The sequence below is a fragment of the Trachinotus anak genome, unplaced genomic scaffold (assembly GCF_046630095.1).
Source record: "Trachinotus anak isolate AG129_WGS33_773 ecotype Australia unplaced genomic scaffold, CSIRO_AGI_Tana_v1 ptg000016l, whole genome shotgun sequence".
Lineage (NCBI taxonomy): Eukaryota > Metazoa > Chordata > Actinopteri > Carangiformes > Carangidae > Trachinotus > Trachinotus anak.
The window spans coordinates 1,860,732-1,885,756 of record NW_027273867.1 but is presented as its reverse complement, the minus strand read 5'-3'; the positions used below and the strand labels follow the sequence as shown (position 1 = coordinate 1,885,756).

General features: G+C 39.8%; 1 protein-coding gene across 4 annotated transcripts in view; it reads right to left on the bottom strand.

Annotated features, from left to right (window-relative positions):
- The window catches only part of phf14 (PHD finger protein 14), a 96,415-nt gene extending 71,603 nt beyond the window's left edge, over positions 1–24,812 (bottom strand). For all 4 annotated transcript variants that reach the window (XM_071499587.1, XM_071499588.1, XM_071499590.1 and 1 more), the window contains exons 1-9: positions 24,700–24,812; positions 22,303–22,413; positions 19,840–20,579; positions 16,638–16,770; positions 5,867–6,026; positions 4,939–5,050; positions 3,362–3,499; positions 2,380–2,526; positions 1,109–1,379 (exon numbers count right to left, since the gene is read on the bottom strand). In XM_071499587.1, coding sequence (XP_071355688.1) covers positions 1,109–1,379; positions 2,380–2,526; positions 3,362–3,499; positions 4,939–5,050; positions 5,867–6,026; positions 16,638–16,770; positions 19,840–20,579; positions 22,303–22,413; position 24,700 — 1,813 coding nt within the window. In that variant the 5' untranslated portion in view covers positions 24,701–24,812. The remainder of the gene's footprint in view (positions 1–1,108; positions 1,380–2,379; positions 2,527–3,361; positions 3,500–4,938; positions 5,051–5,866; positions 6,027–16,637; positions 16,771–19,839; positions 20,580–22,302; positions 22,414–24,699) is intronic.
- Between the last annotated feature and the right edge of the window lie 213 nt (positions 24,813–25,025).

Here is a 25,025-nt window from a genome sequence, read left to right as displayed (position 1 = left end):
GAATGCAGCAGGCTCTCAAGGTTGCTATCACGGCGTCTCCTCCACACCTGGCACCATATTCATTTTTTGGGGAGTAAATTCCTTTACACACATTCACAGTAACTTAACCACCCTGTACAACAGTCAGTGCCAAAGAGCATGGAGATATACGCTGTTAGCTTCCTTAAAATTGCAATCATGATACCAGGCATCATTTCTACACTTTGGAGCTGAAAAATGGAGAAAAAAAAGTTCCTAACTATATGTTATATATAAAAAAAAATCATCCTTTAAATGCAGTCAGTAAATATACGTGCATGGAGCAGAGGACAACCCTATGAATGGCTCTTAGCAAACGTACATATAAGCATCAGGTTTTCAGCTCAGGCAGCTCTGAAGGAGAATGGAGGAAGTTGGAAAGATTCCCTTGCATACCCACCAGAAGCATGATTAATGAATAGAAAAGCATAACACTATAACTAACACATGTCCACTCTTACAACATGCACATACGAGAGTGACCATCAGAAGAGAGTATGAACCAGAGTTCTCCAATCAAGGTGTCGAAACAACAAACAAGAGGATCAAGAGAAAAGGGAGGCACCTGAGCTACATTTCAAGTGTCACAGCAAAGGGGCTGAATACTTATGTCAATGTGATATTTCAGTTTTTTCTTTTAAATAAATTTGCAAAAAATTTCTAAGATTCTGTTTTGCTTTGTCAATATGGAGTATTGAATGTAGATCGATAGCGCTAACAAAATACTTTCTGAATGCACTGTAAATGCTGCATTAAATTACTTAAAAAATATTTGGTTAAAAAAAAAAAAAGTAATTACTGCTTTGTAACGTATTTTATTCTGAATGCCAATTTCCATGCCAATATCTTACTCTGCAAATGCTCCGTTGATTCTCTGCTCTCAATGCAGCATCAATTATGATTTTTAATCCATGAAAGCAAAGTTTTCAAAAGTGGAAAAGTGTTTTTTCTATTATTTCAGACACAGAGGCATCTCTACCAACGTTACACAGGAATAAGTAAGTGGTGAGATTGGCAAGAAAATGGGAAAATGAGAGGAAAATCAGCAACACAACTGCAGTGACTGGAGCTGCAAGAATAGTTTCCTCACCTAGGTAGTAATTGACGAAGTCTGCTGTGAGGGCTGGCTGCTTGTGTTTCCTGCGTCCGTCCATGCTGGCGTTGGCGTCGGATGTGTCCACAGGGAAAATATCAGTGCTGATGCCCATCAGCTCTGCCTTCCTCATCAGCTTCCTGATGGCTGAAGCACTAGAAGTCAGAGGTCGTGGCAGCTTTTCGCGGGGCACCCACGCCTGAGGCCGGGTGTTCCTGGACAGCTCTGCTTTCGCCCTGTACTGCTGTAGTCGGGTCGTGATTCGGGCCTGCAGGTGGGACAGGCTCACATGTTCATTCAGTTGTCACACATCTGGAAATGTACTATTGTCCATCACAGTGTTTCTTAAAGTCCTGACCAAAAGTCAGGACTTTAAGATACATTTTGATACATTTTTACTTTTTTTTTTGAGGGGGGGGTTCAAAATGCCCAAAATGCTCTCAGTCACACCCATTCATATTTTTGAATACAGTACTTTGTGTTATTGGAAAATTTTGTTCACCTGTCAATTTCAATTGTGATTGACATTTCCTCAAGATTACACCAGCCCCTTGCCATGGTGAGTGATCTAAGTGTTCTGTCACTGAACTTTTATAGACTCATAGTCACATTCAGGCTCTCTACAGACAAGTGTCATCTGAAAGGCTGAGGTCATGGTAAGACATAAAGAAAGACAAATACCTTTCATATGGTTTTGTTAGAAACAATGGAAACCACTGCAGAGTGTGGAGGCTTGTTGCATAGAATTAAGTCTAGAGTCACTCTGTGTGTGACTGAGTGTTGCTAGTGTGTTTGAACATGCCCATATACTTGTGCCTAAACCCTGATGATTCTATAATTGATGACTTTAATCAGCAATTCACAGAGTAACAGAAGTTTCACCTTTAGGTCTTGCATATCATCTCCAAAATAGATTTGAACTAAAATTGTGCAACTAAAATTAAACCTGTTTGTGCTTTCGTGTACTTACATCTCACATAACTTGAAAAGATCTGTACCTAGCAAACAATAACTAAGATTATTAAAAACACCTTCCATAAAATAAAAATCATAATTAAGATTAACAACAATCATAATTCCAAATGATCTCTCTTGTCTAGCAAGAAGGGTTTTTTCCCCCCCGCACATTCTCTATTATGAGTTATCTCACTTGACAAATAATTCCATATGTGATTTATGTAATTTTTTGAGGTACAAACACACATGCATATTTGGAAAGTTGTTCTGAGGTTTGACTGCTGCAGCTGATATGAATGAATGAACCTTACCTGAGCTTCAGGAGTAAGCTGTTTCTCTCTCTCTTGCAGAGAGACCTTACAGTAAGACTGTAAGGCGAGATAATTCTTCCTTTTCCACTTCCTATCAAAGCGGTCTGCATGTTGTTTGCAGTATGCAAAAAAAGGATCTGCAATATCCTGAGGAGGCAAAAATGATATACATGAAAGTTATAATAATTAGTAAAAACAAACATTTTCTTTTACAGCTTTTACTCATTGGCCTTCTACAACCCACGCCCTCCATTTCTCACTCTGTCACAGGAAGAAATACAAAATTGGAAGCAGTTTTTCTCAGCCGCTTGCTTCCTAGAATAATTGAATCTTAGCTTGCTGCAATAGAAGTTATCAACAGTTTGACTTGTTGATAAAGTGAAGCTTTGTGTCCTGTAAGCACAGATCTCCAGCAAGCCAATGGTTTGTCCAATAACAACAAAACAGCAAAAAAAACATTTCACAGCGCAGGAAGTATCCATGTGATGGCCAGATCATACCAGCATTTAAAACAGCAACATTTCTGAGCTGATGTTACCAACTAGCAAATCAGCTAGCTTGGAGAGCTATCATGCTTGTCTTGTGCTTGTATTCACATGTATTTGCAATGAATTGTTCTGCTTGAAGAGTCACTGCAGAGTGTCAGATAGAACACGGTGCTGACTGTTTGCATCATGCCACCTGTAGCCACGGTTGCCAAACAGAATGTTTCTGTTAGCTCTTCCATGATTGTATCTAATATCCATAAAACAATACCACAAGTGATTAGTTACTAGGAGGTGTGGGGCATGTAGCAAGGACTCAGCCTTGCTATGTGGTGCGCGCTCTACCAGGTGAAATACTGGGGCATCCCATATGTGTAAATCCAACAATGACAAAGCTTTTGAGTGGGCGTTCCAGAGGTTTTGCTTAAAACCCCAACAAATAATTGTGAGTGGTACTTCAAGTACTTCAGCTTGAATATCGAGGTGGCTCCCCTTACCTCCTCAGCTGCAGCCTCAGACAGGAGTCCCTCCCTCTGTGCACAGGTAACATGGAAGTAGGACCGGCACATCCCTGCATCACAGCTGATGCACACACCAGTCCTAGCAAAACGAGCATCTTCACAGAAACTGCACTCCTGCACACAGAATATAACACTGAGACTTCAAGTTGTATCTGTAATAAGGTTGCTTTCTTATACACACGTGTTCCATAGTTTTTCCTAACAGCGGGGTCATGCATCTACCCCAAACCAATGTATTTTCTCAAGATGGGAAAAAAGTGAAAAATGAATGAAAAAAATGAAAAAAATGAAAAAAGGGTGAATGTAAAGTTAAAACATTCTGTTCTCCCTTGGAGCTCGACTTAAAAGGTATTTTCCTTGACATTCAACACCCCCAGACAAATACAGCACAGTGGCATGGTGTTCCACAGCTGAAAGTGCCAGTGGCTCGTGCAGCATTTTAAACATGCCACTATTCAACAATGTCACTGTCAAGCGCTGTCAATAATTTTACTTAAACTCACATTTCAGCTGCATTCACAACATACATTGACACAGAATAAACAAATACACTTCCCAAATGTTCTAATTTACTAATTCTAATGGAGAATAACGTAAGCAGGAATGATGTAAAAACATGACCAGTATGGCCTAACCGAGCACTGCACTAGGAACACCTGCAAACCTACTTATTCATGCAATTTTCTAATCAGCCGATCACCTCACAGCAGAAACAGATACAGGTGAGGAGCTTCAGCTACTGTTCATCAAACATCAGAGTGAGGAAATATGTGATCTCAGTGAACTGTGGTGAGCAGAAAAGCTTCAGAGTGAACAACACGTCCAACCATGAGGTGGATGGACTACAACAGGTTCCACTTCCTGTCACCAAGACCAGAAACCTGAGGCTGCAGTGGACACAGACTCACCAACACTGGACAGGTGAAGACCTGGTCTGATGGATCTGGATTTCTGCTGAGGCAGCAGATGGTGGGGTCAGAGTTTGGCATCAACAGACACATCCTGCCTTTTGTTACAGTCCAGGCTGGTAGTGTTGGTGGTGTAATGGTGTGGGGAATGCAACTCTGGCCCCTTAATACCAATCAGTCATGCTCTGAATGCCATAGTCTGAGTTCCATGGCCCAAAGCTAAAGTCGTCTCAAACTGGTTTCATCACATCACAGTGAGTTCAGTGAATTTCAGTGCCCCCACCACCCCCCAACCCGCACCCCCCACAAGGAGATTGGCAGCATGAATGTGCTGCTGACAAATCTGCAGAAATGATGTGATGCATCGTGTCAACATGGAGCAGAGTCTCAGAGGAAAGGTTCCAGCATCTGGTGGAATCCATGACATGAAGAACTGAGGCTGTTTGAGAGCAAAGGGAGCAACTACCCAGTATTTGCGTGATGTTCCTAATAAAGTGTTCAGTGAGTGTATCTGGACATAAAGTCAGGATACAGTAATCAAAGAACAGGTCTAAAACTGGCCCTGCAGGAAGTTAAGCATGTCAGTAAAACCTTACTAAAGCTATGCATCACTAAACTACATCAGGATGTAAGAAGAGTACTTGCCTTGGCCCCGTATTTTGAATAATTCATTTCTGTGAGCGTCACTGGTCGTAGTTTATCAATGTCTCCAAATGCTACTCCAGGAACATAAAGTGCACAAACCACATGCACCCATCTGAAAATGAAGATGAACAAAATCAAACTGGCTGATAAAGTGGTTTGTTTAAGAGAAACAGCACAAACTATAACACATTAGTATGAAAATCATGAACTGAAAATGTTTTAAGACGAAAAGTAGTTTTTAAAAGGTGACATTTAAAATGTATCGACTTCTGCATGCTGATTTCAAGAAACACCATTAAACTGATCAAAATCTATGGCTATGGTTACTTTTGCATTCAGTGTAGTGAATTACTGCAAACAAAAGAAAACTTAATATTATGAAATTGGCTGCAGTGACTTGCTCAGACACTTCAAAAAGAAATGGATTCATAGATTTATGTAGCCCCAGACTCTTGACTACAGTTTGCTGTGACACAATTTCAAATGCAGACTTTAGGGAAGAGAATCCGAAGTCCAATATAAAGATATCCATCTCTGGCAAGCAACCGCTCCACAGTTTAATTTGCTGTGTTTTTCATGCTCTAGTGAAGTAGTAAATTCGGGTGCAGCCTGGCTGAGGAGCACTATCAGCGATAACGTGGCTGAAGTCTCCACGCTTCACATAACACACTCTTTTCTCTCACTCCTTTTCTTCCTCTATCTCTTCTCTTCCCTCCATCCCCCTCTCTCATTCCTCTGGTAGTTCTCTCTCTCCTCAACTTCCTTTTCTCCCCAGCACTGAATATATGCACAATTTAGATAGCCTTTGGCTGCCTGCAGCATTTCAACCAGCTGGGGTCATTAGGTGATATTTGTTTCTGAACATGTTCCACTCGCTGGCCTCGTAAATAGCAACTGACCACCGGGTCAGGGTGCTACTGTATCCCACCTCCCAGCGTCAGTCTCTTTGAAGATGCCATCCTGGTTGGGGCAGAGCTCGCAGCTTGGAGTCACTCCATTCTTACAGGCGTCACAGAACCAAGGCTCCGTTGAATTCTCCGAGGCTGAGCTCATGATGGAGTCACTTTCGCCGTCCACGCCATAACACCCTGGAAACACAGTATGGCAAAGTCAGTTACAGTGTTTATGAAAGATAACATCAGTCATCTCTCTGAAATCTTAACCTTTCCAAACGAATCACCCACGAAACCACTCTCTCTGCCATCATTACCACACAGTTGGTTTTGGCAAAAACTTATGAGACAGCTGCAGTATTGCTGCTTTTTTTTTCACAATCAAATATTAATTTTCACAATCAGATGTCTGGGTTTTTTAAATAATTCTAATATATACTAGAATTCACAATAGTCATTGACAGCCATAGTTTCTTGACACAAGAAATGGGTTGAAGGTCCACTTCATGTCTTTACTTTTTATAAGACTGTTGTGGAGTCATTGCATTTTAGAAGACAATACCAGTCTTTCCTTAACCTGCTTTATGTTGTCTTCTCAGTAATCTCCACCACTATCAGAAACATGCAGAATAAAACACAAGCAACCCATAATATTATAAGCTAGAGTGTAGCATAGCCTACAGCACAGCTTTGGAGCTTACACACACACAGGCACAGAGTCGGCCTATACTGCAAAGTAAACCAGGTTCTATTCTTAGAATATCTTACAACAAGTGAAACATGTAAACCAAGTGTTTAATCTTAATTTATTTTTATTTCTACCATATCATTTAAAGGTACAACAATGTCATGCAATATTTAGTCAAAACTGATGAGAATGACTTGACTACATGGACTCGCTTCCCACTCTGCCATACGTTTGTCTGCTATGCTCTTCATTGCCACCATATGTTAACAAATACATAATGAGAGAGTAAAACCTGCATCCACTGGATAATCCTTCATTTGTGGCCACCAGAAGAATGTTGCTCTGGTTTGAGAGCTCTTCTTGGTTAGCTACTGGAACTTAAGGACAACATTGTAACCAATCAGCTTGTAGTTATGCACTGGTATTGCTTTATAACATAGATTCAACCGACTTAAATTAAAAAACAGTGTCAATATTGTTCATTGTACTCTATAGTTCATGTAACCATGGGGTTGACTCAGTTCTCTGGTCCAAAGCTGTCAATCTTCTGTGACACTGCGGCACAACAGTATGAACATTTAATAAAAAATGTAGCCTGGGAGAAGCAAGAGGAAGCCGAGCAAAAGCATTTTAATGTTGTCCTCTTAATTTTCTGAGGTTGCCTAAACAATTACTAGGCTGATGTGGTTTCTATGGCGGCTATTACACCAGGCAAACGTGCTCTTCACTACCAATGAGGGCAGCAATCTGTACTCTGCCTCCATTGGGGAGATAACACTCTAACTCCTAATTCAGTCAACCAGCCTTCAGGCTTTTTGAGCAATAGGAAAGACTCGCAAATCAAAAGCCCAGTGTTCTGCATGACTGTCAATGTGTGCCACACTGAGGAGCCGGGCAGCCCAATGAAAGCAAACAATGGGCCAGACGGAGTTGTTTATTCAGCTCTGCACTGTTTGGTGGGTACATGTACTTTTCTGATTGAGAAACCATTTGTTGTGTGCCATGATGAATCACAAATTTTGAATTTTCAGTTTTCACACGTTCAGTTTTTACAGTATCTTCAGTATTTACAGGTTTCAGATTTCTAGTTAGAATCAACTGAAATGAAGGATAAACCAATCAAGCTTCTGATTACTCCACTGGCGCAATTAATTCACAGCTGGAATCCATCTGGACCCTCAAAACAAAAGATCTACATAGAATCTAACTACCTAAGATGTGGTGATATCTACTGCCTATTTCTGCTTCGATTTTCCTCCACAGTATGTGGTATGAGCAGGATGCTAGCTCCAATATACTTCAACACAATGTTGATTTTCTTAAAAACAGGTATTACTGGAACACCTCTGGCAACAGTTGGGTGCTTCATCTTCACTGATTGGGCTTTCAACTGTGGAACTGGGGGTTGTGAATGACCACCATGCTGGCTTAACCGACTTATGGCTGAACCGTGGCACAAATCTTGGATGTTCCTTTTGAACTGAGATACAAAGCTCAGACCGTTAAGCCACGGGTTGCTGGCTAATATGAGCTAAGCTGACAAAAAGTGATGACTACAGGATAACTTCATAATCCCTGAAGGAAAGATTATCCTTGTCAGAAATGACAAGCTTGGCAGAAAAAAGAAGGGGCAAGGTAGAGTCGGCTAAACCAAGAGAAGTACTTTTAACTGTATTGAAATTTTATACAAAGAACTGTTTGCTTGCCTTCAACAGACACTAACTAACTATATGTAGATGCATCCAGACGTAAGAATATGAAATCATGTGTGGATGACAATGTAGAATGAAGGTTGTTTGTCCATGGGATGAAAGGGAAAGGGATGAGCACCTCACAGGAGAGAATCAGCCATCTGTTATTGTGACAGGACAGTGAGAACTCACTTTTTCAACTTGGCAAAAGTTTCACACTAATCATATATTTATACAGTGCAAAAGTTTCTCCACATGGAATCGGGTTCTTGGTCACTTCTCTTACTAAGGTTCTTTGACCGCAACTGCTCACTTTGTGTGGGCGGCCAGCTCTAAGGAGCCCTGGTTGCTACACACTATGGTGGAGGCCACTGCGCTCTTGGGAACCTTCAATGCAGCTGAAATTTTTGTAGCCTTCCCAGATCTGTGCCTCGACACTTCACTACACCTCATGGTTTGTTTTTTGCTCTGATATGCAATGTCTCTACACTTCCTACCGTTGCAGCCTACTATGGGAGAACAACTGGTTTGACATTGTAGACGCTTGGGCTGCAAAGGTAGAAAATGCAGAGATAGAATCTATGTCATACACGTCATGCCATAGCCATCCGTTCAACCTTTGCTGCGTAAAGTCTGTAATATCTAACATTTTTACTTTGTGATTATAGGGTATTGAGTGTTGATTGATGAGGGATTTTTTTTTTTTTAATCATAAGAATGTAACATAAGAAAATGTGAAAAAAAATAGAGGGGTCTGAATATTTTCTGAATGCACTGTAGCTATCTACATAGTCAATGTAACAAACAGGTTACATATTTAAAAGGAAATAAGAATAAATGATTGGAGAAACACAATGAAGGCAGATGTTTCCACCCACAGCACAATGGTCAGTGAATGGTTTGAAGGGATGGAAATGATGTGAATTGTGTGCCTTCAGTTAGCTGATTTCAACCGAAATGAACAACTATGTTACACAGCACTCTCCAACACTGCCATTAGAACACCAAATGAGAGAATATCAAACTTTGAGAATCTGTGACATGGACAACTGAAGCTGTTCTAGAGTCTTGTGGAGAAACAACCCCTTAATAAACCACTTTATGTTGGGTTTTCCATTTGTCACCCATCTGTGTGTCCATATTTACACCACAGTAGAGGCCATTAGTCCATTAACTGATTAGTTGTTTGGCTGAAAATTAATCAGCAACAATTTGTTAAATTGATAAGATTGTTTAAAGTCATGTTTAAAGCAAAAAGTCATTTATTCCAGCTTTTCAAATGGAAACTTTTGCTGTTTTTTTCAGTCTTCTATTATAGTAAACTCAATATCTTTGGATTCTGGACTGTTGGTTTGACAAACAATCCAAAAACTATATCATACTTGAGCTTTGTGAAAAATTCACATCTAAAAAGTGTTGTCTATAGAAATGCTGACTGAACTTTTGGCATATTTAACTTTGTACTGTTAACTGAAATTTCACAGACTAAACAAATTAGTCAGTGAAAAGATTAGCAAACAGATCAATAGTGAAACTCCAACACTAGGTCAAAACCTAGTATATGGCTGGACTGTGTATGGTCAATGTGAAAAATTGAGGACATAGTTGAAAACTCTTGTGGAACCACTGTTAGCAAGTACTTTCAATGGAAAGCCTGCTTGAAAAGTCAGTAAATTTTGCTAGATGACATAATATTCTAATTAGCATATGCATGACATCTTTACATTATATTTGCACTCTGCCCAGAGTTAGCAGGTTTCAGCCCTCTCTGTTTGCTTCTCTGCTACTCTGTTGTCACATATACAGTATTTTATTACAGCCAAATACAGGCGTCTAAACAGTGTCTGTCCATGACTGACTGGATGACTGAGTGTAACCTAACACTGATAAGCAGAAACTGCTGTCACTTAATGACAAAATAATCTGCATTTACAGACTAATGAATTCAGGAAAACCAGCCGTATGACTGGCCATAGTCTGTTAATCAACAGGCAGTCCAGTAACAGGACTCCTCTATGTGCCCTGTGTAGATACTTGCTTTTAGACACCTGCTCATTCCATCTTTTGATCTCTTGCTACCTTTCATGTAAGCCTCTCTTCTCATCTGACAAGGAGTGATGGTGTCCGGACAGTGATGCAAACACAAGAACAAAGAGAAGCAGTGGAGTCAAGCATCAAGACTGACTCCTGATACTGGCAGCTCATCTCTCATCTCTACCTCAAAGTCCTCCCTCATTTGACCTTGCCTTAACCTTGAACAAGGAGCTTTGTGATGATAAAACGAACTAACATGTAACAAGTACACCTTTTCAGCAGGGGTACATGATTTTATTTCCGGTATCAGGACTACCGATCTCACGAATCCTCAAATTAGCAAGTCAAGCTGTCAAAACATAGATGTAATTTTATTTTCCTGTTGATCCATATTATTTAGTCTATATCCTGTCAGGTGATAAAAAAATGCCCATAACAATGGATGTTTGCTTTGTCTGACCAACAGTCAAAACCCCAAATATATCAGCTGGACAATCCCATAGAGAACGCAGCATACTGAACACAGGGGCCTTATTAGAAGGTATAACTCAATGTCATCAGCATAAAATTGCATGAGAACCCCCTGTAGTGAACAGAGCTGCATTGCTCAGTGAAGGCATATACAGATGGGTGGTGGAAAAAAAAGTGTCTTAGTAAGATATTGGGCCACGAGAACAGCTTCAATGCTCCATGGCATTGATTATTCCAAGTCTCTGGTCTCTACTGGAGAGATTAACTCCATTCTTCCAAAATATATTCCCTAATTATAGGGAGGGAGAACACTGTCTAACATGTCATTCCAAAATCTTCCATAAATCTTCAGTTGGTTTGAGATCTAGTGACTGCTTTCATATTCACCAAACCAATCGGTGATCCCACATGCCCTCCTCCCCACATGTATCAGGGCATGGTCATCCTGTTTCTTCACTTGTTTTTCAGGTTTTTCCTTCAATTTGTAACCCAGCTTTATGAAAAAAAAAGATAAACTGGGACCCTGAAGGCACTTAGCGTATTTTAGGCCAATAAAGAGAGTCAGTCAATTAGAATGTCAAATTTAGTAAAACAGAGCACATGCCACCATCTGCATTCTTCAGTAAATCATTAGTTGCTCTTTGGAGGGGAGCATCAGAGTTATGCAAAGTTTAGTTTATAATTATATAAAGCAGCAAATCCCCAAAATTGAGAAGCTGCAAAGCAGCTACTCTTTTGGCATTTTTGCTTGATAAATGATTAAAACTATAATTTGATTTACCAACATATTGCAGACTAATTTTCTGTCTACTAAGTGCTTAATGAACTATTCCTTTCAGCAATAATAATAATAATAATAATAATAATATGTATGTGCAATATGTCATATAGTAAAAACAGGCAGACTGATGTTATGCTGCACTCATTTGAGATGGGAACTGCTGCTGGCACACTGTTGAGGTGCAGGTTTTGGCAGAAGATCTTTTATGCTCAGATAGAAGTTTGACTTTTGTTGAGTCTGTTATTTATGGTGATATTTGTGTGGTACAGAAATGATACAGAAATAGTTTCATCAATAATTGATAAGATGCTAGATCACATGTGATGGTGTACATTACTTGCTCATTGTAAGTCTCTTTCTTTGCATCTCTAGTTAGTTGTGGATATCTCTCCCATTTTACTTGAATGCTGCATGCAATGAAACCTCACTCTCTATGACAATGTACTGCTGACAGTTGATTTAGTGAAGTTGTATTGTAAGTTTACATGATCCAGCTGTTGCATAGCAGTTAGTGTTCACTTCACTCTCCTTTTTGCCACATTGTCATTTGATGGTTTTTTCTTTTTCCCTTTTGTATTATCCCTCAGTCCTACCCATCATGAAAACTTGAATAATGTTATCTGTATAATGGGAGAAGCCAGACCCTATGCCATACCTGTTCACGTCTGTTCACCCAAGCACTTCCTATCAGTCGATGGGCTAAGATGGGCGCTCCAGAAGGTGCACACAAGCACCACCCTGCCTCAGCGCAGCAGTTCTCCACAATCAAATGGTCACACCTCAAAATCCCACCTCAGCCCTCCTCAAAATGAACACATGGAAAGGCAATGGATTCATCCTTGCTAGCAACACCTTAAAGCATAGTGCAATACTTAATACTACACAATTCAAGAACTGGGAGAAATATGGGTCAGCAGCAAATATTATAACACTCATGAAACAGGAAAGAAGTATATACATATTAATATACAGGATAAAAGAGTTTGTAAAGCTTATGGAGTTACTTTTCCAGTCAGTAATACCAAAGTTTATTTTTAACTAGATCTCATTGCAACTGCTCAGTCACAGCTGCTAAATGAGGTGTAACTGAGATTCTGGGAGGCAGTGGGACGCAGCCAGGAGGACGTGACAGTAGGCTTTTCACCCACCCCACCCCACCCTACCCTAGTGTGGACATTCAGGTATTGGGACAAAAACTTCAATCTTAAAACCTTAATGAACTGAGTCATAACTATCTACATGGCCAGTTACCACTAGAGAGTGGGGAGAACATGATCTTCTTTGTTTGTCTGTTTTGGCACATTGGGTAAACTGTTCCCATGTTATGTCGTGAGATGTTTCAGCATGTTGCTGGTGTTTCCACCCTTATTTGGAGTTACCATCACCACAACCTGCACTGTCGTCGACTTTCTTTGTAAAATTAAGCCCCACTTTGTTCCACATTTTAGAGGAAATATTTAATGTCAGAGATTTAAGTAATTAATGAAGTTAATTAACAGGGATAGACAGATGAGTTATTGCAGTAAAACCTCCAATAGCACAACAGATTCATCCACTGTAAGCACAAGTACAGAGGAATATCAAACCTACTGCTAGAATGCAGTTCCATATTTTCTATTCATGTCTTTGGAGAAAAAAATAAGAACTGGCCACATGTGCCACTGCCTCCTCTCTCTCTCAAGCCTCCACTGCAAAACACTTTTCAGGGAGATTAAACATGTCTCAGAGGAAGAAAATATCAGCCAACCAAACCAACAAGATCCATTTAAGACCTGCTCCTAATATCTCCTGTCTGCCAATGGAGAATTGGTGATTAGGACTGTACCCACCTCTCACTACTGTGTGTGTGTGTGTGTGTGTGTGTGTGTCATAAAAGAGGGTAGTTAGACTGTGTGAGATAACCTAACGAGTCCTGCTTGCACCTCAGAGGTGTTCACAATTCAGCCAATTAAAGTGATGGTGGACTGTGTCAGCAAAATGCAACTCATGAGTTTGTGCGATATTGTGTTACATGTGGTAAGTGTAGGGATGGGAGCTGATAAGATTTTATTTATACCAATGCCTTTATCGATTCGGCTTTTCAACCTGATTCTTTATCAATTCCTTTAACGTTCCCTGATCAATTTTCTGTGTGGATCGGCCTGCACAGGTTTTCATCTTAGGGTATCAAATACATGGATCTCTGGATTTTAAGCCTGTGTTGTGTAGAAAGATGTTTCAGCATATTGCTAGTGTTTCCACCTTTGTTTGAAATTACCATTGTACACATTTACAGACATTACAACCAGCCTTGTCAACATCTTTCTTCATCTGTGCCATGACTCTTACTTGTTGCAAGTGTTCAGTAGTGAGTACACGTGACTTTGACAGTGTGTAACTGTCAGAAAAACATGCCGGCTAAAAGACAAAAGGAGGCGATAAGATCTGAGGTATACGATTCCAACGGTGTACACAATTTGTAACGGTTCTCAACTGGAACTGGTTCTCAATTCGAATCCCTAGTTATGTGTGATTACAGGCATATGTGAACACGGTGTCAATACTTTCAGTGGCCAACATTACAATATCATATATCAACAATGTAAGGACTGCTGAATACAACTGCTGCTGTTTGTCTTGGATCATAATAATCACCGTGATAAATGTCCACACACACCAACAGGGTATGATGCATACCAGCCCTGAATATTGTTTTCTATGACTGGACAAACTCCAATAGCATTTTTGGTTGCACATCACTCACTTACCATTGGAAATACTATGAAAATAGGTACAGCAGCAATGTACCCACAGAGTGCTATGTTTTTATTACTCAAGTGCGGTAAGGATACACAGTGTTTCCTTCTTAACAAGGAGTTTTCACATTACAAATGATCATGTCAGATGCCAGTAATGACACTAAAACATGAGACTCTGACATGAACAATAAGCTGTACTAGGAGAATTCAGCTGTTAGCTGTTGCATTTAAGACTGTCTACATACATAAATATTCACTATGTTCACTGTGATTTTTTTCTGTGTTAATAATTATACTATTTACTATTTTAATTGTCAATTCATCTAAAGATTCTTTTTCCAATTAATGTATTGTTTTACAAAGGAAATCTCAAAAAACATTGAAGCACATCTCCGAAGCGCAGGAGCACAAAGCACCACAACCCAAGCAAATCTTCACATTTAAGAAGCTGGAACCAGTTAAATCTGTTAAATAAATGATTTAATTATTTATCAAAAGTGTGCCAATTTATTTTATGCCAATGGTCAATTAATTATTTCAGCACTTATTAGTATTATCATTAAAATGACAATAAAATAAGTATTTTGTGCAATGGCACATACCAAACTGACAGTTGTACCATATAAACATCTTCAGCCCATATGAAAAGAAGCAGCTCTGTTCAGGTTTTCTTGACTAAATGACAGGGACAATAAATAAACAAAAGAAAGACCGAAAATGAGTGGTATCCCAGTGATCCATCTCACATGGTCAGCCATTACTCTGGGTGTCGGGGAGAGCTCCGATCCAAAACAGATGACGAGTCATTGATGAGACTCACTCAGCTGATGAACCCGAAACCCCCTCTCTAACTCATAACATGTATAATAAGACAAATTCACAAGATCCTACAGGATGCTACAAGAAAAGCTTGAAAAGAACAGATATTAAATAGATTTATAATTTTACTCTCTGTTGTTAGTAACAGGCCTGTCTTTCCCAAATGGCTGCAGATCCGTAGCAAATGTGGCAAATAAGTCATTTTTGATATTAAGGCATATGCTGAATACTGCTGGTGGAGGGAGGACGAGCTGGTCCATCTGTTTCAGCTTGTTTAAAAGGATCCGAGGGAATATTGTATTAAATGCAGAGCTAAAATCCATAAACAAAAGTCTGGCGTAAGCGTTGGGGTTTTCAAGGTGTTTCAAGATGAAGTGTGTTCTAGTGTGAATTTTATTGCACAGACAGTAACAGCATAGTTGTTATCAACTCGAGTACCGGTAATATGTTTCACTTCACCCAATGTCATTTCTTCCTCCATGGCCTCTCTCCCCTGCTCTCCGCTCGGTCTGTGTGGAGGAGCTGAGCCCAGAGCAGAGACGAGACAAACAGAGACCAGAAGCTGCATCCACCATAAAAACCAAAACAATCTTTTCTGATCTGCTAATGTCGATCACAGGTCTTTTCAAGTAGTAATGAAATGCTTCCCAGTGTTTCCCATGCCATCCCATACCATTGTCTTGGTGGGACGGGGGCAGCCCCCCATCCCCTTCAAGAAACCAAAGAAAAGAAACTTTAAAAAAATTGAAATACTAACAAAAAAAAACAAACATAATACCATAATTCCTCAAATAAAAACCAGGAGTCAATCAAAATCTGGGTCTCCAATAATGGACGGGGGTGTGGTCAAGACAAAAGGCCAGTCCCCAAATACAGGCCCCAACAGCAGGACAGGATTAAAAGATGACAAAGCAAATTGGATCAGAATGAGTGAATCAAATACTTCAGATGAGTGATCCAGAACAACAAACAACAACAAAGTGTTCTTCACATTCAGAGTAACAGCACACACTTCTTGAGGACATTCGGTGTCAGTCCTGGTTGTACACACAACAAGTGACAGAAGAGGTTGGTGTGAGGACTGAGAGAAGGAAGCTTGTTCAAACCCACTTTCACATTTCCACACACGAGGGCGGATGATGGGTAAAATGAAAATGAGAAAAACTGGATTGCACATTTGCCTCTGTGTCAGCATTGATCAGTGGTGTGATGTAGATGTAAAGCACTGACAACAATATCAGTTTTACAATTACCATTATATCAATAAAGTGTGCAATCACCTGTAGTGGTTGTACAGTTACAGTAAATATAGTATATGAAGTATTAAATGACATATGTAGTAGTTTGTTACTTAGTCAGGGAGTATGTCCTGTCTGATTGACCAGCTTCTGATCAAAATGAGTCTCTTAAACATTATTGTGCTTCCAAAGAAGTAGGCTGGTTGAGGTAAAATTTCACTTTTCAGTAGAGTCCTCACAGTTGTTCTGAGTGACACAAATACCCTGCACTGTTGTCTGACTGATTTTAGGTATGAATCTTTTCCAGCTCTACATGTCGTTACACTGGAGTAACGCTGTAGCTCACCTTCATGCACAGTCACCCCACAGTTGTCACACTGGATGATCTCGTCTGCGTCCTCGCTGTTGTCTCCCAGACAGACGCAGCAGATGAGGATGTGCTGAGTGCTCCAGGTCTGGGATCGGTCCAGCAAGGCATCCTGGGGAATCGGGAGACAGAGACAGAATAAAGCCACTTATCCAAACCCCGTCCCTCTGCTCTGATGTGACCACAGATCCAGTAACTGACAGTCAATGCCACATACAATGCTCATGAAAAGTGTGCTAAGTCGATTAAAACGAAAGCAGAAGTATTCTCAGATACCATCTAAACCTCTCACTGGATTATATGGTGACTTTGTGACTCATTGTTGTTGGATATTCTGGAATGCCACACATAGTAGACAATATGCAGTCCAAACACCCAGTGGTTTACATAACTAGGGCAAGGTAGAAAACTTCAGTGCTCGGGAGCTTGTTAGAATTTCACGTCTCTCTTATGGCTTGAAGTCTGGTCCAAACAATCTCTGTCTAAACGTGTCTAAATTGCCTAAATTTGTTGAAATTAGTATAAACTAAAATGTTTAGATTCTTGAACATAACTACTCAGTTATAATTATTAAGGCTCAAGCAAAAACAATGGATTCTCACCAAGCCTTCAATGCTAAGTTTGGGTACTTGACAAGTTTATGATACTTATCATTCAGATATAATAAAAATTCTGCCATACTCACAAAATACTACAGTTCCTTTTTTATAATTACCATTTTAAACAAAACCTTTCCAGGATGAAGTGCTTTGAACTTCATAAACTTTCTCAAACCCACTCATTCTCACATCTGATGTTTTGTGCTTGCTGTTCTGTTCTTTGTGGAACACAGTCTCCCAGCCTCTGAAAAACTGAACACGCTGTGTGGATTAAAGGGCTGTTTCATAAAGGCGGCTCAGAAAAGCACTGCTAGCTATGGAAAACATCCTTGAATGAGTCTAACAAACTGAAAAAGAATTAAGCTTTTTCACAAAGACTGTGAGATATTCAACACCACACAAATCACATATAAAATTCAAAATAAAATATCAAAGACATTAAATGGATAGTTGAGGGCATTTGACACGGGGTTGTGTGAGGTAGTCATGCATAGTGTGTCACCTGCAGTAGATTCAGATCAGCTGCCAGTTTAGAGAAGCAGCAGGAGCACCAGGAGCCATGTGCTGCTGTGGATGTGGTCAGCAGGAAAAATGTGTTAGACAGCCACTGAAAAAATCCAATATCTTTTGAAATGTTCACTTCATTTAGAATATTTGCAGCATTTTATCCTCCCGTCAAAACAAAGTGAAGTTTAGCTCTTTCTGATTATCTCAGCTGACCTGCGGGGCAATACAATGAGCCCTGTAGGTGTGCTTGTGTTCAGAATGCGGTAGCTAAGCAGTTGAAAAAAATGTCGTACCAAAGGAAAGTGCTGTTTTGACGAAGTGAACATTTAGACGGAAATTGGATTGTTTCAGTGAGTCTTTTAAAAATGTCTAATGTCTTTTTCTGCTGACCACATCCACAGCAGCAATTCACTCAGCTGCTGCTTCTCCAAACTGGCAGCTGATACTGCAGGTAACGCACTGACTATGACCTCTGACAAGCCCACGACAAATAACCACAACTGTCCCTTTAAACAATGTTGAAGTGCCTTCAGATTTGTGACCTAACCAGCTTTTACTTCTGTTACAGCCATTCCTAAATGTTTCACTGTTTTCTTGACATCTAAAATGAGAACAAATGGTAAACGGCCACTTTCACAAGAGGCAGCAACCCATGTGATAAATTTTGCTCTCCACCAACTCCTGAGAAAAATATCTGACTATGTATGGAGCCAAATCAGGGCCAATAGTTTAAAACTAAAAAACTAAAATACAATAATGAATTCAAATAAATAAGTGTAGGAAAGGTTTTTTCAGTTTAAATATTATTTGATTCAATTCTGGAATTTCTTTTGAATAAATGATTTCTTTTTATTTTTCACTTTCATATATATTTAAATATTTGAGGTCTTTGATTTTTTTTTTCTTTAAGTTGCAAATCTTATTTTTTCACTTTTAGATATTTTTTTTTCTTTCAGATCACATTTTTTCAGTTTCAGACATCAGATGTGGCGTGGGGGGCGTGGCATCAACAGAAAGGGGTATGGAATCATGAGTGACAGCATAACAAACACAACAAAGGAGACTGAGGAGCATCTTCCTCAATTACGTTGCCTTCAGGAAATGTAGGTACTGTGAGAAGAATGAACCAACACTTTTTATCCACCACATTCACGTGACTGGCAGTGAAAAAACTGACAGCACCGTTTAGCAAACTGTTTTAGAGCACACTTGGCACCAATCACAGTATAAGAGCAATAAACTGCCAGATTGTGCAGTTCAACAGCCACGCTTTTCATTTCCCACTTCCACTTGCCAGCGTGAGCGCAGCATAGTATTTGCTTGTGATGGCGTCCTCCTTGGCAGGACAGCCTTATGGCAACGGAGTTTAGAAGAGAAATGTTAGCTACTGTTTGTGTATATAATCTGGGAAAAAAACATCAAATAAATTTCAAAACATTAAAACAATGGGTAATTTTTGAAACATAGCTGCATACATAAAGGGAAAAAATGCTTTTAGGTGGGGAAAGCCAGAAATGATGCAAAAATAGGATTTGCAACTGTAAAAATTAAGACCTCAAATATCAAAATATATATAAAAGTGAAAAATGAAAATAAATAATTTATTCAAAAGAAATTCCAGAATCGCATCAAAATTATATTTAAACTAAAAAAAATTAATTTAATTTGAATTCATGACATATTTTCAAGATCAAAACTTGAACTTTCAGTTCCATATTTGTTTTTCAATTACAAAACTATTGGCCCTGATTTGGCTCCATAACTATGTAGCTGCTATCAGCTCAACTAGTAAATGCTGCTGCTTTCAAAGGAGGCTGATGTGAGTGGAGATTGGAGGCCACAAAATCAAAACAATGAGCTGAAAGAGGCTAAAAAAGCTTCTTTTAGAGCAGAGTTGAGTGATAATTCTCTGAGTTTGTCACCCATCACATAACAGAGAGTCAGTCTGACCTACTGTTCTTAAAATATTGATCAGTGCAGCTTTGAATCTGCTTCGGAGGAAATGAGGATCAGTAATCTTTCTTTGTTAAACATCCGTCAGGCCATCAGTCTGTCCGTGTTAGAGTTGTACTCACCTCATTGCCCTTTCCCTGGGACATGCTGTCATTAGTAAGCTCTTCATCAAAAGTGCTGGAGCTCTTAGCTTTCTTCATGGGCTTCTTCACCTCTTTGTCTGTGTCACTGCTACTGTTGTTGTTGTTGTTGTTGTTGTTGTCATCACCATCTTCCTTGTCATCGTCCTCATCATCATCGTCATCGTCATCATCATTATCGTCATCATCATCATCATCATCACTAGCACTGCCCCCATCCTCTTCCTCAGTACCTCCTTTCTGGGTGGCTGCTTTGCCTTTCTTCTTCCCTGCTGTGGGTCTCCAGTCGTTATCGTCCTCACTGTCATAGTCATCCATCTCGTTCAGCTCCTCCATCGTGGTGAAGTCCAGCAAGGGACGGTTCCTGCGGAAATTCCATTTCTTGGGCTCAGCCTGACTCTCTTCAGTGTTCACGCTGCCAGATGCAGTGGTCGAGACAGTATCAGCCGCTGGAGCAGGCTCAGGCTCTGATGTTTTTCTGCTCTTGCGTCGGCCTTTGAGTGGGGGGACAGCGGGGGTGTCTTTGGTCGAGCTGTCTGAGGAAGGTTGCTGTTTGGTCTTCTCTTCGTCTTCCGTTAAGTTGTCCTCAGCAGCCAGGTCTTTGGCCTCCTCCTCATCTATACCATCATCTGCAGAACCAGCATTTTCTGACTCACTTTCTGAGCCTGCAGCGCTCGCTTTAGACCCTTCTTCATCACTGCCATTTCCTGTGCCGTCTGAACCTATCACAGCACATAACAATGACAAGTGAATCAAAAAAGAGTAACAATGAGGCCATTCTAAAAGGCTTGGTTGGTGTTCCTGCATCTGAAGGGTCTTTGTATAGACAGGTGGTTTAAATAAACTTGAAATTAGAATAAAATTTTAAAGGAAATAAATGTACATCTCCATGGTGTTTGTTTTCACTTATGTACTTAGTTGCTCAAAAGTGTAACAACTAAAAAAAAAATTTTAACATTTAAATTTCATCTCTAGTGATAGTTCCCCTACATTGGTGCTCTCCTGTGGGTAAAGATTAATAACGGTGTGGACGGGCACTCGAAATAGTTTGTTCTTCATTTAAATTCCAACAGCCTAGCAGTCTGTCAAACATGTGTTTTCGGTGGGGAACATACTCTCAGTATTATTCTCAGGGTGTTATTAGAGAACAGTGGTTATTGGATGAGTGGAGTCGATTTGCCTTTTCTCAGTGTACTAGCTGCACTTTGAGTTATTGTACACATAGTTGTGCAGATTCAACTGCAGGCTATAGACTTTACAAACCCAGACTTGTCTCAAAATGACCGAACCACACACCTAACTGCGATGTAGACTGGTGATGGAGGGACAGTGAGAGGCAGGCAAGCTCAACCCAATTAGCTCCAATGCTGAGTTTAAATGAAGTCAACAAAACAGCTTCTGAACCAGACACAGGAACAACCTTCCCTGTGTTTGGCTGACAGTGTTGCCTGCAGCCCAGCAGGAGATGCTACACAATGAAAGTGTGACTCATTTTGCCATTCCAACACATCCCATTCGATTGGCTGTTGCTGTCACATACTTTCACTAAAGAATTCAAACTAAGACCCCGCTGATTACCTTTAAGGCTCTTAATGGCCATGCTCCACCTTCCATTGCAGATCTCATCCACTGGCATTCAGCTCCTAGACCTCTCAGACCTCAAAGCTGATCCCTCCTACATGTCCCACAATCAAATTTAAAACTGGTGGCAGAGCCTTTGCAGTTGCTGCCCTAAAACTATGGAGCCTCCTGCCACTTAATATCAGATGTGCTCCCTCTATCTCCACTTTTAAATCTAGTCTAAAGTCACATTTTTATTCACTGGCCTTTCTTGCTCACTAACCTTGCAGTCCATTGCCATGTTCACACTGTGTATTTGTTCTTTGTTAGTATGTTTATATGTCTCTTATATAGTGTATCTACCTGCTTTCCTTGTGTTTACGACTTATACATTTGTTTTACTTGCAGCCAAAACAATTCTCAATGGAAGTTACACTAAAATATCATAGTATCATATATAAGGCACAATATATACTAGATAAATATAAGGTTTAAGTTACAAAACATAGTAAATAAAAAATGTCACAATGTTCATTTATTTATCATTTAACAACACAGGGTTGCAGACTCCACCATGAAAAATAGTTTTAATTTTATGACTTATCATTTACTGTTTATCATTTTTGTACATATTTCTTGCTTTTGTGAGTAGCATCAAGGGAACTACAACTTGCACTTCCACTTGAACAAAAGCACTACCACCTCTCCACGGCATTAAGATACATTAATGCACCTGGGCAGCTCACCTGAGTGAAGTCTATGCATGGGAAACACTGTAGGGAGGTTGTACACAAAAACAGAAACTTAAGTAACTTTAATTAGAATATAAAATTGCACGTACTTTATAGCTTTATGGCAGTTAGATGTTTCAAAGACCATGCTTACCTGAGGCATCTCCCACTTCAAAGTCACTGTCATCTGAGCTGTCATAATCCAAGGCATCTAAGAGAGAGGCAGCAAGTGGCTTCACCTGCCGGCGCTTCAAACTGCGGTCCACTGACAGAGGAGAATTGGAGAAATTAAAGTGTGAGTAAACTTAGATGTTCATGCAGCAAGTTATCAAATTTTGGATTTTGTAGTGCAGTGATAATCACAGTTATTTATTCGATTTATTTATCGCAGGTCTGGTGTACAAGGTTCTTTTTGATTGTGAAAGGTTTCCCTTTCTTTTTTTTCTACTCTCTGATTAACTCATTTGTTTTTTCTTTTAGTGAAAAATAAGTTGGATGAAATCTTATCAGAAAGCAGTTTTACAGCAGTTTAAGCCCATTCTTGATCTTGACTAAAACTAGACTTTCTTTGACTAAGACAAGACTGAAATGTCAAGAGTTTTAGTTGACTAGAACTGATTAAAAATGAAAAGACTGACTAAATATGACAAAAACTAACATGGACTTTTTATCTCAGGACTAAGACTAAGACTAAATCTAAATATAACAAATTTAACAAAATTAACACTCCTGTAAAGGGAAAGCCTTACACTCATGGAGCAATACTGGTATATGTTTTACGCCAAATCATAACCTGACTTTATGTCCAAATTTGAACTAAAAATGTTTTGGACTGAGATTGAATGTGCACAGGCAGTGTGTTCTGAACCAATTCATCCGCTGCATCTTCAGTTACCATTTCTAGATATGTAGCCTATATACTCGCTTTGGTGCTTCACTTTTTTGCTGTCTCCAATTCCCTCTGCTCCAGATAAAAAAAATTACACACACCTCACCGAAGTCACACACGCAGCTAGGAGAGTTTTCTGGATGTCCGGGGGAGTGTGTTTGTGAGACAGAGTGCCAAAGGGCAAAGAGAAACGCCAAAACGAACTACAAACTGGCATCTTAAAATAATTTTGTGACAATTTATACTCGATGATCATAATATAGTCATTTACTACATGTTACGTGGAACAAGCTGCAATAAAGCAAGTATTCCTACACAAATGCTGTTGAAATAATTCACTTATGGCTGTCAAGTAGTCAACTTACAGTGTTCACTTGGGGTATTTTCACACGTGACAACTAGGAATGGGCGATATATCAAATATACTGGATGATCATAATATAGTCATTTACAACATCCCAAGCGGAACAAGCCATGATACATTCAGTATATGCAATATATCGCCCACCCCCTATTATATCACATCCATACAGGGTTAGTAGTGCACAGGGTCAGTATCAGGCTGGTAGTCAGTGTCGACCAATAGACAAGTTCAGGTATCAGAATCCGTGAGAAAATGGTATTGGAACATGTTGTGGAACATGTGCAAGTGTTACATGCCAGCAGAACAGGAGTGGCATGCCTACAGTTACCACTGAGAATCCACATAACACACAAAAAGAGTGGCATTGCATCAGCCATATTTGATCTCTGCGTCTTTACTTAGAATTTAGGTTCACCTTTACTGTAAACTCAAGTTAAGCCAAAACTTGGATTGTAGAATAGTAAGATTTTCTTTTAAAGTCAAATATTTACAGTCCCACCTCTAGTAACTACTGCACTGCTAGCTAAGACCCTGGACAGCTCTTTACATTTCAGTTCTTGTTCCAGAAGAAAAACACCCACAACTCATGGTTATTTACATTTTGCAAACCTGTACACAGACCACTAGGACTCCAGCATCAGGAAGGAAAGGGACATATTTAATCGGACTTTGTCCAGCAGCTTCTCTGATCCTAAAACTGTTAAAACTGAGAGAAACCTCTACACTGCGTTTAGTATCTGCACACTGTTAGCAAACAAAGAGCACCGCTGCGCCTCTGCAGCTATCACAGTGCAGCGCAATGTTATAATGACGCTGGGAAAGTCTTGTCTTTTTCACCACTAGTTAACCACACAGACTCTTTTAACCTAACAAGTTTGAGCATACAACATAGTAATCCCGTCACCGTCAAACATCACATTTGCAGCAGTTGCGTTGCCACCTCAGCTAATTGTGAATAGCATTAGCTGTAGTCTTTCACTTCAAATTACTGCACTGTTACGTACGCTTCACACAGACATAAGTATGAGAACAGCATTAAAGGGTAAGATTCCGGTTAGACTAACAATAACAGACCAAACAGGCCAAACCCGCACGTACAACAAATAAGTATTAGCGTCACTAGCAGCACTACATGCTAGTCACAAGGCATAGCTGGGCTAGCTTATCTGGCTAGCTGCTAATTAGCACCAGTTCGAGATAGGAAATAATGGAGTTTAATCGGTGCACCGACAATTCTAACTAGACAAATTCATGCTCAATCGAAATCGAGGACCTGCAGTGTAGAAAGCAGCACTCACTCTGTGGTTCGTTTTTACTACAAGGAACGAGGCAGGTCTCCCATTAGCAGCATGTTATGTGGACAATGGAAAACACGCCGGTGACGTCCCGACGACAGGATGTTGTTGCCAAGGGGACGGTTAAGGCTGAAGCGACAGGACAGCAACATTAAATATATAAATTAATAAATTAATATATAAAGGAGTAGTAAACAAATACAAATAATGCGTGTGTGTGGGTATATGTATATGTGTGTATGTATGTATGTATATATATATATATGTATATATATGTGTGTGTGTGTGTGTGTGTGTGTGTGTGTGTATATATATATATATATACTTTC